The following is a 14,780-nucleotide window of genomic DNA, read 5'->3' on the forward strand; positions in this document are numbered from 1 at the left end:
TAAAAAACTAATTAGAAAATTTTTATCATCATAAAATCTTCCTTACCTAAGATGGAATAGTTGCTAGTTCATCTCCAACTGTAGTTGGCACACTTGCCCTTTCAATATGTTATCTTTCAGTCTACAAATGTGTTACTGCCTGTCTGTATACAAGGAGCGGTGCTAAATTTTGATAAGGCATAAAAAGATGAGTAAGACAGAATTTTCCAAACTAGGGAAAAAAAACTCATGCAGATAACTATAAATAGTATTTAATAGTTATCTCTAATAAGAAATTTTTTTAAGAAGAGGTTTTAAGTGTTAGAAATAAGATTATTTCTAAGTAGGGGAGATCAAGGAAGAATTTATATAAATCCACAAAATATAAATTATCTTTTACTGTTTGTTTCCTTGAAGAATAAATTATTTCCAAGTTAAATTAGAATCTTGTACATCAAATAAGCTTTTATTATTGTTACTAAAATTTGAATGTTATGAACTGTGATAATCTGGATTTAGACTGCATTTATTGAAAAGTTTATAATACTAAGGGTTTTATAATTGGAATGATTAAATCCTTTCACAATCTATAAGACTAGAAAAGAAATTACTCAGAATCTCTATGGGTGATACTGTGGCTATGACAAAAGGAAATTGACTTTGATCACCTTTGAATATACCTTATGATGTGTTGCCATTGTGTAAAGCAGTACCCTTTGGGAAGAATTCCTAGGTATATTGGGGAGTGAGGTGTATATTTTGGAACTTTATGTGTGCACTTTTAAAACCAGTATCAAAGAATGAAGTTGGCACCATCTATCTGAGGTTATGATTCTAGAACCCCTTTAGGAGACAGCATCGTCATTAAAGGGTTTTCACTACCTGGACTACAAGAAAATTGAAGGGAATTAGTTCTCATTGGATATATAGTATATGCCAGGCATTGAGTGAACTTTTGGACATGTCGTCTAATAAAGTCTTGGCTACTTGTGAGGTTATTACCACAAACAACATTGCAAAGAGATCTCATTCTATTAGTATAAGCTTTTACCCATTTCTAGTTTAAGGAAGGGAAGCAGAACACATCTTAAGCCTAGATATGAAGCCATCTCTCATAGAGACAATTTACCTTTCCTTTCAGAAGCAGCAAGGAAAAATCTTTTTCTCATGGGACTTTAAGTGTAAATACTTGCATCCTCTGTAGTTGCAATGGGAAAATAAATCTGTTTATAATTACTAGTGGCTATGACTCACTGTAGGGCTTACTTTGGGAAGTGTATGCAACTGCATTCGTCACTACAATTATGAATATTTGTGACTCTTTTCCTACACATTCTTTGATTCTTTACTTCTGAGAATGGTACAGACATTAAATTTTTATGGATTTTTTGGCTTGAACATTAACACTTGTATCCTTTAAAATCATTATGTTTGGGCTGGGGATTTAGCTCAGTGGTTTCGCCGCCTGCTGCACAAGTGCAAGGACCTGAGTTCGATCCCCGGTACCAAAAATAAATAAATAAATAAATAAAATAATTATGCTTCTTTTCAGTCAGTAATGACAGTTAATATCAGGACCTTCTTTGAGGTTCTCATTTTTTGAGCTCCATAGTTCTTTTTAATAAGAGCAAAGCTTCTAGTGGTAACCTCAAGAATGCCTTCTATAATTCAAACATGATGAGATCTTAATTAACTTTTATAACTGAACTTTGTTTTCTGCCTTACAATTGTCCTAGGCTTCTGTGTATCCTTCAATGTGGATGTGAAAAATTCAATGAGTTTCAGTGGCCCAGTGGAAGACATGTTTGGATATACTGTTCAACAATATGCAAATGAAGAAGGAAAATGGTGAGTGTTTCTGCTGTTGTGTAGTTACTTTACAAGGTAATGGAAAATATTACTTGGCTACAGTTTGTTTTATGAATGAAACATCAACAGAAGGGAACTTTTATTCTATAAAATGCAGTCTAGTACTTTGGTAATGAAAACTGACTGCAAGTAAAAGAAGAAAAACTGCTGGGAATTTTAGAGGAAGTGGTTAGTGATGTCTGTTGAAGCCTGGATTGACCTCAAGGAATGACTGTTACTTTGTCAAGGTGTCATAATTACTCTTATTTTGTAGTAACTTGAATACAATAGACTGAAATTCAGTAGGAAGGAGTTGGAGGAAGATGAGACAGTACCCTGAAGTGGTTAATATTGCTTCCATAAATTAGGGCTTATATTTTTGGTGTTTTGCTGCATTGGATCTTTTGCTGAGATTGGTCTGATGTTTTATAATGAATCTTATTGGATTTCTATTACACAATTTAAAGCCTGTTACTATTTGGTTAAGTCCATTTTAAGTAGGATTTTAAAAGGCATATTTAAGTTGTTGAAAATGATGAAATATGAATATTAGAGTTTTTTGCCTTATATTTAATTTAATATAGCAAATGTAACTTTCTAAAGTTGGGTATCATAGAAAAATGAACAGGAATTAGTTAAACTTTGCTTTAGTTTAATAATGAAAACCAAACAAACCCATTTTTCTAGTAACTACAATAATAAAATGTTCACTTAGGCAACAGTGATCTCTCACACCACAATAGTTATTTCACAGATAAAAAGATGTATTTTGCTTTATGATTTTGATTTGGTTTATTTGAAAGTAATCCGCTAAAGACTATTAAAAATAATATTTTAAGTTCTCACACTTTCAAATAGAAATACTGTATATTAGAGGAAATGTGAAATTTATGGGGGTGATTCACTCTTCTACTCTCCTTACAAATATCTCAGATGAGAAATCTGATAAGATTATGAGTTTTTAAGTCCTCTGTCTTTCACTCCCCAGGCCACCTCCCACTTAAGGTTAAACAGGTAAGGTTGTTCCATTAGACACTAGATTCTGCCATACTTTGGAGAACATGAATTCTGTTATTTAATTTTCTCCAAGGGTAAATACCTTCATAAATCATATTTACTGTACATTTTTTTTTTTTTTTTGGCACCAGGGATCGAACTCGGGTCATTGCGCTTGTGCAGCAGGTGGCGAAACCACTGAGCTAAATTCCCGGCCCTACTGTGCATGTTTTACAAGAGTATCCACCTAAGACTTAGAAATTTTAAAAGTCATCTCAACCCCTCTTATACTGTGGCTATAGTATCCCAAAGTACTTGTTAGTCCACTCTAAGTGCTACTTATGTGCTGAAAAAAATTGCTTTAATTCTTTTGTAAGAATTAAAACTTAATAGAAAATGTAGTCTTATGTCCCCTTTACCTTTCAGGAATTTACTGTGAAGTATAATTTTCTTTATATCTTTGACTTAGAAGCCATGTTTTCTCAGTAGCAGTGTTGTAGGGCCAGGCAAGTTGGAACTATAGAAATACGCCACACTCTGAATTAAATGGAATCCTTCATTGGCATAGCCAGCGTTCCAGAGTGGCTCATGCCAAAAAGACTGGTTAAAGGAAAGGCAGCTTGCAGGGTCTTTTAAGGGCTCGTCTATTTGCAGAGGGCTCAGGGAGAGGGGGAACACAAGCAGAATTTCACAGGAGCAGAATTTTGCTAAGTCAGTGGGGGTCAGGGGCAGTTTCACACAATTATGCATTAACTGAGGGGACTCCCAAGGGAGGAGGAAGGGGAAGGTGACCACCTGGAATCACTCCACTTTACATAAATGGAGTCAGGTACTCAAATGGAGCCAGGTTGGCTATCACAGCAGAACATGTTATATCTCTGATTAAGATTAGTTATTGTTCATTATAGTTAACATGAACTGGAACATTCAAGTAATTGTGATATGGTACAGAAGAATTAAAAAAGAACATAATTGACTTAATATTTCTGCTTTGAAGAGAAGAAACTTAAATATCTTCTGCACAGCACAAACCTTCCAGATTTCCAGATTTAGTGGTAGTCACCAGCAGGCATCTCAACCAAATGAGAAGATGCAAAATGTGGTTTGGGGCTTTCTACTCACTGTTAATCTTTTACTTCATTCTCTGCCTAACCTTTTAATTTCCATTCAAGCAACCTCTCCTGAGGATTTTTAATGACTTCAGCAGCTCTGTTCTCCTAAAGTAGATTTTTCAAGTTGTAGATCCCTCCTTACTCAATTCTCAATTCCCAATATATATCAAAATATGTTGCGCTCCTGCCTCTTAAAAGATTCTGTTTTATGCCAGGTAGGTACCGGTGGTTCATGTGACTGAAGTCTTAATTCCAATATTTGTGTCTCTTACATAAAACCTATTCTAGCTTGAAGGGAGAAATCTTTCTCAAATTTTCTCTTGTTGATTTTAACATAGTGTTTATTTTACATTTCTCATAACACCTTTTGAATTTGAAGTTTTGAGTTTGCTAGACTTCTATCTTGGCTCACTTCATCATCACCCCTATCTTTCATGACCAGAACACTGCAGCTACTGGGGTCAGCTAATGAATGAGTTTCATTCTCCAAAATTACACTTACTACACTTATTTTTTTAAATTATCTGACAAGGCATTTGTGGCACTCTGGTGTAACTGGTTTGCTGAGTGTAACTTTTGGTTTGTTTTTATTAGACATAAAGAAAAAGTTGAGTAAAAAGGATATTAATGAAATACTGTAAATATGAGACACAACTCTTCAGAAAATTATCCTTTCTGGAGGTGGCACATAAATATAGTAGAGACATCAAAGACTAGCTACTTTTCAGATAAGTGTAATAATAGTCACAAGAATGGCTTATTATGAACAGCAAAAGTTTCTCAGTTTATCAAATTGTATTATACAGTATTTGGAGCTTTTTTATAGAGAAAAGATATTTCTCTGACTTTGATGATCCTTGTGTTCATCCATCAGGTGTTTCTTTAGAGATTAGTAATAGTGTTCAGGACATTTAAAAAAATTTTTAATATACAGACAAATCATTGTAAAAATGCTATAGGAAAAACAAAATCCAATATAAAAAATACAATAAAGCTAACTTACATTAAAATTTAAAATAATAATACTATTGAGTTTGATCCCCAGTACCAAAGTAATAATAATAATAATAATAATACCAATAGTTCATGAAACAGCATGCCTTAGGTTATCATACTGATCCTGCGGATTTAGGCAGATATTATCAACATTATCTATCTTTTCTAGACAGGAAGCTGGGATTCAGAAGATGAATTTTGACACATTTTGTATAGCAAGCATGTGATGAGGACAGGATGTAGGACAATAGCTCTCCTACTTTCAGTCAGTTCTTTCCAAGAAAGATTCTTTAGCACCTCACTCTGGAGAAATACCTTCTATGTTATCCAAAGGCATGCATGGTATCCCACTTATGCAGGATATTCAACCTCTAAAATGAAAAGAGATTTCACAATTCAGACCTCTCAGCTGGTCATATGAGTCTAAAATTTCCAGGTCTGTTTTATTCAGAGTATTTGACATAGTCATTCATTCAATAAGTATTTATTAAATGTCTATTTTGTAGCTGGAATGGTTATATGTTCTAAGGAGCTATGAGTGAACAGTGTAAACAAAGATTCCTGCTGTTGTGAAGTTTATACTTTACTGGGGAGGGAGGAACACAAAATAAATGATAAAGTTAAAAACTAGGTATGTTATATAGCAGAATGTGATCAGTACTCAGAAAAAAAAAAAGTAGTGCAGGCCGGGGATTTAGGTCAGCGGCGCTGCATCTGCCTGGCAAGCGCAAAGTCCTGAGTTTGATCCCCAGTACAAAAAAAAAGAAAGTAGAGAAAGATAATGGGATTGGCAATGCTGGAGATTCCTGAAATTTCATAAGCCCTATGCTCATACTTTTCTTGAGTCTTGTTATTTTTATGCAGTCTGGAACAGGGTGTGTTTTTTGGGATTAAAGTGATATATGTATCAGATATATGTAATTTTAAGAATGACATGTCAGAGGAAACAGCAAGTAGGAGAATACACAGAATAGTTCTATATCCCGTATCCTGATACTCAATTTCTTACTATTGTTGCTGGGTAGTCTTCTTCTAGAGATAGGTTACCAAATAAATGTTACCAGGTTTTGGAGTGCCGGGTCTTGGTTTCCAGGCTCTTTCTGTTTCCAACCAAAAAATTAACTACACCAGCAAAATTGGTGAAAAAGTTTATTTGAAAAGTGAAGAGTAGTAGAGAAACTGGCTCTGCAGAGTGAGGAAAGGAAAGGAAAAATCAAAAACCAAGATAAAATAAAAGTGCACCCTGGAGAGCACAAGGCTGGCTACTGTGAGGAAAGCCATGGTAGCACGCCTTCAGTGGCCTCTCATCTCTTTATTTAGTCCACACTTTGGGGAATTATTTGGCATGTGTGCCCTGGAATCTGGTCACGCTTACTCTCCCAGCCAGCTTTTCTCCACCTTGTCTTCCTGCCTCACTATTGCCTCCAACCCTCAAATTTAACTGTCTTAATCCTGGACCACTATATCCTACCACTTTCTGAGCCACACACCTCAGTCTTTATTTGTCCCAGAATATAAACCAAGCCATGATTTTAGCTGCTGTGATGGGTCATTTTCCAATTATTACTTTTTTTTGAGTGATGTCTATTGCCCTGGAGATCAAATGCAGTCTCTACCTTCCTGCTCCAGTGCATATGGAAGCTTTATCTGTGTTCTGTCAGCTGTGCTTCCTTCTCATCAATGTTCAGTCTTTGTTTTCCTGTCTCCACAATCTGCTTTTCATTATACTGTTCAGGTTCACCTTTCATCTATGACACTAGATTTCTCCCAGTTAATAGTACATGTTTTTGAACTACTTGTTTCTCCTCTACACACTTACATTTGTTCTTTTCATATGGTGGTATTTCAGAATTTGAAAAGACATAAAAACATATCCCGAAACATCCCTGACTCTGCTATAGCCTACCTCATCTTGATTCTTGGAGCCTGACCAGTCTGTGTCGATTTAAATTACTCTTCACAAGCTCATCTTCCTACTACTGCCTCTTCTTAAATCTCACCAAATGACTACATCTACTATTTTCCAAGAAGGAAGTGAAAAAAGAAAGTGAGAAGCTACTAGGCCAGAACTTTCCTGTCTCTGTTAACTGTTGCCACATTAACAAATCACCCCAACATTTAGTGCTTAAAGCAACAACAATTTATAATTTTCAAAGGTTTTGAGGACTGTAATAATCCCCTGTTGCCTGGGTTTTATCATGTGACTTTAGTTACCTAGTAGCTCAGCTGGGCCTGGAGGGTTCAAGAAAGCTTATCTTACATTTCAGGAAGTTCACAAAGTTAGCTAAAGTATCCATTCTTCAGGTAGCCAATTGTCCTTTTTCAGGCTAGACCATAGATCATATACCATCCAGCTTTCTTCATAGCATAGTGTTCCCAGATTTCTAATAAAAGGTAAAACAGAATGTGGAAAGTCCTTTTAAGATCTACTCAGAAGATACAGTGTCATTTCTACTGCAGCATTCTATTTATCAATATTTTCCGGGTCAAATAGAAGAAAGATCATTTTTTCCTTGAAATAATGAGAATTAAAGCCATGTCACAAAGCTGTACATCATTCAAACCATTGACCACATTTATGAGGTGCAATCAAAATATATATTGAATGTTTAAATAAAAAAATTATTAAAGGACACATTCAATGAACTCCCCTTAAAAGATGAACTCCCCTTAAAATACCACCCTTCGCTTTGAACACACTTATCCTATTTTCCTTGGCACTTTCTTTTTTTTTTTTTTTTTTTGGTACCGAGGATCAAACTCAGGTCCTTGTGCTTGTGCAGCAGGCGGCGAAATCACTGAGCTAAATCCCTGACCCCTCCTTAGCACTTTCTTAAGCAATGCTGAAAGTCCTCTTTTTGAGTGCGTTTATGCAGTGAATGCTGCTTTTGAGTGGCATCCAATGGAAAGGCAGGTCCTAATTCACCCTATTTACTATATCTGGCTTTGTGTTACTTCTTGGCTCTTCCACCAAATCAAACTGATTCTGAAAGATAAATGTTTTGAATTGTTTCAGGATATCAAGGCAGCCAGGATAGCACAAATAAAGACATTCCCAAAAGTAGACTTCCAAACTGCTTCAGAAAGTGGCTAGAATAATGAGAATAAGTATGTTCAAAGTGAGAGGAAATATTTTGAGGGGAATTAATCATGATGTACTTTTTTACTGTAGTCATTTGTAAAATGTAAACATTCATCCTATTTTCCAGTTATAACTTGTACAAACCTCTTGATACTAGATGATAAAGCACTGCCTAGGGAATGGAGGCCCTTTTTCACTTCTAAAACAAACTGAGTTTCTGGATCCACCCTTCCTGCCTATGTACTCAGGGACTCCCTCTCCTGTGACATAATCTTTTTTCTTGTGTCTGGTTCTTTCTCACCATTATTTATCTATATGGAGAGTACCTTCAAAACAAACTTAAATTTGCCTCATACACTTAATGATTTGCATTGGCATGAAATAAAGAAATCCACATTTATTAGCAGAGTCCTACCCCCTCATTTTAGCCAATCTACTCGAATGAAGTATGCTGCAAATTCATGGCTCCCATTCTTCTGCCATTCTGGATCTTCTTTTCTTCTTTGGCTTCCATGATAGCCCTGTCTCCTGATTCTTCTCCCTCTCTGACACCTCCTACTTAATTTTCCTTCTTTGCTTGTTGAAAATCCTAAGTGTTATTTTACTCAGATGTCAGTTTTCAGCTCTCCTTTTAATCTGTACTCTTTCCAAATGGTAATATTTCCTCTTAGGGCTTCTACCATGCTCATAACATGTTCACATGGTTTCTGAGATGTTGCCCAGCAAGACTGGGCCAGTTGCTTACAAAATCAAATCCTATTGTCCTTTCATCCTGTCCTCTGTATTTTCCCCATCTCCATAGTTGTGCATACTTGGCATTGCTTCCCCAAAAAATCTATCTGTAACAAAGTCTTTTTGTCAGGCCTGCTTTTGGGGAAAACCAAGCTAAGATAGCTTATATCCTAAATATTAATAAAGTTGGTTCTTCTTTCCTTTCTACTTCTTTAATTCAGATCTTCATCTGGATTACTTTAGGAACTCTTACCTTGACCCTGTAACTCTAATTTTGGTCCTCTCCAATTTATTCATGACACTTTAGACAAGCTTTAAAATTAAAGATTCGATCATGTCACACTGGTCTTTAAAAGCTTTAATGGTTCCTAACTTCCTCCTTCAAATAATAAATCCAAAGTTCATAAAAGGAACTACAAGAACATGAATTACTTACTCTACAGCCTGAACTTCTATCACAGCTATTCTGAGCTTTGTGCACTTACCAAAGGAACAATGTTTTTCATTGTTTCTAAGACTGTTGGAGTTGTACCAGGTTCCAACCTTTTCAGTGTTGTGATGCACAGTTGTAATTTTGCTTCTCCTTTAAACCTCCTAAGAATATATTTATCCATTTTCCTTCCCTGTGATCTGGCATAAATGTCCAACTTGTAGAATATTCTCAATGAACATTAATTTATTTAGTCTGAAGTTAAATATTTTCTTTTCTTTTTTTTTTTTTTTTTTTGGTACTGGGAATCGAACTCGGGTCCTTGTGCTTGCGCAGCAGGTGACGAAACCACTGAGCTAAATCCCGGGTCCAAGTTAAATATTTTCAATGATACAGTAGAAGGCTCATTTCTGTTTTCAACTGTAAAACTAACATATTCCATAAATTTTTTTAAATACTGAAAAAAACCTAACTATAGTCTCCTTAATATGAGTTGTTATATTTTTGATACATTCTCTTCTAATTATTGTTTTACACAGATGTTAGTTGTTTAATAACCTGAAATTAAAATATAGCAGTAATAAAAAGAACTAATATTTAAGTGCACATAATATGAATCAAGTACTATTCTAAGTTTTTTCTTGTATTATCTGTAATTTTCATGATGGTACTGTGAGATATGTGCTCACAATATCTATTTTATTGATGAACAAATTAAGGCACAAACAGGGTAATTGACTTCTACTAAACCATACAGCTAGTAAAATGCAAAGCCATGATTTAAGCTCATGAACCAAAGTTCATGCTACCTTTTATAGTGAGGATTCAATTTCTGAGCACATGGAAGGTACTCAGAACAGTGTCTGAGATAGGATATAAATTCAATAAGTACTAGATATTATCATTCTTATTATAATGAATACAATAATTTGTGTCTCACTTAAAGTCACAGATTTTTCACTAAATTAGGTAGGTTTTCATTTTAAATTAGGCCACACATAATTTTTCATCCTATCATGCAATTTTAGCTACTATTTTTTACAGAATTATCCTGAAATAATTAGTTTTTGCTGTTGACCATATTTTCTTCAATTTTTGATTAGCGTTATCTTTATGCAGTAAGCTTTCCTCACTTATTTTAGGTTATTTTTAAATGTTAGATTAAAAAAAAAAGAAAGAAAAACAGCCTTAAAGACTTTTAACATTTTTATGGTTCTTTACACAAATCAGAAATTGCTTTGCAAAGGTTTTAGGGAGGATGTTAAATAATTCAGTGTTTACAGTTGTTATAATATATTTCTGTTAATATTAGAATGCTCAAAGGACCTACACAAAATGAATCCTATTGCTTTTCAATGTGACAGACTTTCCATTATTTAAATTTTTAAAACATATGCCTCATGTACCCTGTGTGCCTCTCATTCTTTTTCATAAATTCTTTCTGTGTGCTCAGTATCTCCAACTTTCCCTTCAGCAACTCTTGTTTGACAAAACTGTGAAGCTCCTAATCATCTGAGTCAGTCCCCTAAATACATTCCATTGTGCCTCTGTCCCTCTTAATTTGAAGATTCCAAACATGGCCTGACCAGTTCAGAGCACAGAGGGGCTATCACTTTCCTTGACCAGGGCATCTATTTCCAGCAATGCACCCAAAGGTCATATTAGCATTTTTGGCACTAAAATACAGTGTTGGCTCATGTCTATGTGCTGTCAACTAAATCTCCCATGACTTTTTCACATGGATTCCCATTAAATGAGGCTTCCAGCATCCTATGTAGACAATAGTAACCAGTTAAGTGAAGTAACATATATGTTCTAAACATTAGTTTATTAATGTTTATTTTAGAATGTGGAGATGAATTCCCAAGTATATGTATATATGTATTTGTTAAATATTTTTATTGTTTTATATCTTCACTGAAGTTTTGATAAAGATATCATCTAAGACAATCAGAAACACAGAGCCTTATGGTATGTGATTAGTGTCACTGGGTTGTAAGAAATGAGTTTTTGGATATGAATAGCCAGCAATGAATCAACAACTGTTGATCCACCAAGGGACTTCATTCATGTTCAACCACATTCATCTTTTCTATTCCTGAGAATGTCACGAGGACTGATAAAGGACTTACTGGCACTAAAATGAATAATGATTAATTTTCCATTAATTGCTATTGGAGTGATTATATAACTATGTCTAAAAAGATAAGTAATTTTAATCTGTATGTCATAATTATCCGTGTTTTCAAAGTGCTTATTAAATACCACAACTAATATTAAATCTTATAATGACTCTATGTTTATTTTCTGACTTCTCTATGAAATTAACTATTTCTCTTTCTTGAGGCTTCTCATATAAAAGAAATCGAGATATTTAAGCTTGTGTGTCTTATTTATTTCATTTAACATTATGTTCTCAAGGAACATCCATTTTCCTATATATGACTCAAGTTTATCCTCCTTTATGGCAGAGTAGCTCCCCATTATATATAAAATCACATTTTCTTTATCCATCATCTGCTGATGGACACATAGGTTCCTTCCAAGATTTAGCTAAAATGAACTGTGCTGCTATAAACATGGGTATGCATGTATCACTGTAGTATGATGTCTTTAACTCTTTTGGGAAGATACCTAAAAGGAGAATAGCTAGGTTGAATGGAATTTCTAGTTTTAGTTATTTGAGGAATCTCCATACTGATTTAAATATGAATAAATCAAACAGCGAAAGAAAAGATAGATAATAGTAAACAGAAGGACAAAGGGAAAGGAGCCAAGAGATGGAGGGATGAAAAGAAGAGTTATGTGTCATGTACCAACTCCCCACAATGAACGTACTCATTGTGTACTACAAATGTACTGGTAAAAATAAAAATTAGAAAAAAAGTTGGGAATTTATCATGAGGAAAAGTCATATAGCCTTACATGTATTTTTAAAACAACAGATGGCAGACTTATCAAATAATTATTGATTATTTCCATACCTAAATTAAAAATATGATAAGGTAGTAGATAATAATAAATCAAAATCCATGCAACTTCTCTCATACTAATTTTTCAATTAAAATCAATGTGCAATTTTGAGAAGACACTGTACTTATTTTAAATAACATTAAATTACTAACAAGATGATTAATTTTGTCTATGGTCACTGCTGTCTATTTTCATAGAATTAGTTCTAAAATAACTAAAATAAACTGTTTCTCATTGTTCAGACATTTTAATTGCCTCATTTAAATTTCAGGGTGCTTATTGGTTCTCCTTTAGTTGGTCAACCCAAGACCAGAACTGGAGATGTCTATAAGTGTCCAGTTGGGAAAAGTGATAAAAGGTGCATAAAGTTGGATCTACCAGGTATGTAAAATCCAAGAGTTAGTCTCACCTTAAATCTTGCCTACTATTCTCACTAAAAACACTTTCAAGTGACTCACAAAAATATTAAAAGTGATCTATAAACTTTCTTTAGTTATTATCTAAATTCATATAGAGAGACATTTGATTCCCTCTGCCCTGCTTTTATAACTTTTACCTCCCCCCATTGTTCAGGCTTCTTTCTAAACTAGTGTAACATGAGAAAACTTTTTCGAGGCAGGCGGAGGAAGCACTGAGCTAAATCCCCAGCCCTGAGAAAACTTTTTCAAATAACCTGTCCATCACATTCTTTGCACAAAATTTTAGTGCCTGATTCTTATAAGAAAAATAGAATAAGAGGAATCATAAATTTTTTAAAAAAGTAACATGAAATACATTTATATTAAAGTAGATATATTTGACAGAAATATCACTGTAGTGGAACATGAATAGAAAATTTCTTCTAGAATTATCCAGGAATTAGATCTCTATCAGTCTTCTATATACTACCAAGTATCATGGAAATAGTTCCATAAATTTATTGCAAATACTACATTTTTTGGTTCTTTTTTCAATTTCAATCTCCTATTCAATTACTTATTTATTAGTATATGTTTGGGATACATAATAATTACATTCATCTTGGAATAATGCTACATATACATGGCACATCCTGATTATTTTTCCCCCCTCATGTTCCCCCTTTCCTTCTTCTTTAGATCACCTACCTATCCCCACAGAGTCTACCTCCCAATTTCCTACTGTCTCTCTTATATCTTGCTCTTTAAATTATTTATATTTGGGTCTTTCATATTAGAGAAACCATGAATATTTTCTTTATTCATTATGAAAATTTTTCCTTTACATTCATGGGCATAGTTACAGTACTTATTTCCAACATCTCAAATATCTCATCATTTTCTATTTATTATCTTTCCTTAAGGTTGTGTCACATTTTTTTTTTGTTTCTTTTTATATGTAGTATTTTTAGGTCATTGCATGGATTATATTTTTTTAATTACAAGTCTGGAAATTCTAGATTTTGTTGCATGCCTTTGAATAGACTTAACTTTCTGTATTTACAATCAGTTTACTTGCCCTGCTGTTTATTTATAATTACTGACTTTCTTACAGTGTGAAGTAGTTAAAAATCTCTATTCAGTTCTTATTTCTAGTGAACTGTTTAGGCTACTTTGCACATTGACTATTGACTCATCCAGCTATTTGTACAGAAAATGATGCATAGAACTGTCCTTTTCTGGCTCTTTTTCCTAAAATATCCCTCTTTACTTTGGAGATATTCTCATTGTTCTCTAATTTCTACTCCCTTTTTCTACAAGATAATAAGACTGGGAATCCTGTTTGCATTTTACTACTGTGTAGGGAAAAAAATAGAAACAAAAAGCAAAGCAAAATGAAACAAAAATAAGAAACTTACCCAGTGGAAAATCTCTTTTTCCAAGTATAGATTTCTCTCTAGTTTTTGTCTGTTTTGGGTTGCTTTCCAGTGACTTTAGATGGTTGCTTCATACTTATTTTCTTTCCTTTTCCTAGAATTTATGGTTACTTGAAAAAGAGTTGTTCTGTTCGGAGTACCTCCAATATTGGAAAATGGAATAGAGTTTTTAAATTAGCCTAGAGATTTCAACTACATTAAGAATATGGAGATACTTCAAAGAACTAGGACTGGAAGTCCCATTTGACCCCGCTATTCCACTGCTGGGGATCTTACCCAAAGAATTAAAAGAATCATACCACAGTGATATAGGTGGGCCCATGTTCATAGCAGCACAGTTTGTGATAGCTAAAACTTGGAAACAGCCCAAATGCCCATCAACTGGAGACTGGATAAAGAAAATGTGGGTTTTTAAAAATAAAATGGAGTACTACTCAGCCATAAAAAATGAGAAATTAGAGACATTTATAGCTAAGTGGATGCACATTGAGGCCATACTCTTAAGTGAAATAAATAGGACACACATGTATAAATACCAAATAGTTTCTCTGGTGTGAGAAACTGAAAGTGTAAATAAGGACTAAAATGTATAATAGGTAATGTGAAATAGGAAGAAAAGGGGCAAAGGGGAAGGAAGTGGGAGGGCTAGGGGAAAAGATAGAAGGAATGGGATTAATATGAGAAAATGGAAAAATAGGAACAAAATCTTTGTAAATAGGGAGGAATGGAGGGGTAGAAGGAAGGGCTGGGCTAGGGTGAAAAATAAGAACCAAGAGAGATTATGTAAAGGTGCAAATT

The 14,780-nt window shown here is 34.2% G+C and overlaps 1 protein-coding gene across 3 annotated transcripts in view; it reads left to right on the plus strand.

Moving 5' to 3' along the window:
• The window catches only part of Itga1 (integrin subunit alpha 1), a 140,107-nt gene that overhangs the window by 48,943 nt on the left and 76,384 nt on the right, over nucleotides 1–14,780 (plus strand). For 2 of the 3 annotated variants that reach the window (XM_021261433.2, XM_021261434.2), the window contains exon 2: nucleotides 1,716–1,827. In XM_021261433.2, the coding sequence (XP_021117092.1) occupies nucleotides 1,806–1,827 (22 nt within the window). In that variant the 5' untranslated portion in view covers nucleotides 1,716–1,805. Of the gene's footprint in view, nucleotides 1–1,715; nucleotides 1,828–12,419; nucleotides 12,530–14,780 lie in introns of all 3 variants that reach the window. The other variant, XM_004848539.3, reaches the window with a different exon arrangement.

Source organism: Heterocephalus glaber, unplaced genomic scaffold, assembly GCF_053883595.1.
Source record: "Heterocephalus glaber isolate CG9 unplaced genomic scaffold, H.glaber_assembly_v1.0 deba00001538, whole genome shotgun sequence".
Lineage (NCBI taxonomy): Eukaryota > Metazoa > Chordata > Mammalia > Rodentia > Bathyergidae > Heterocephalus > Heterocephalus glaber.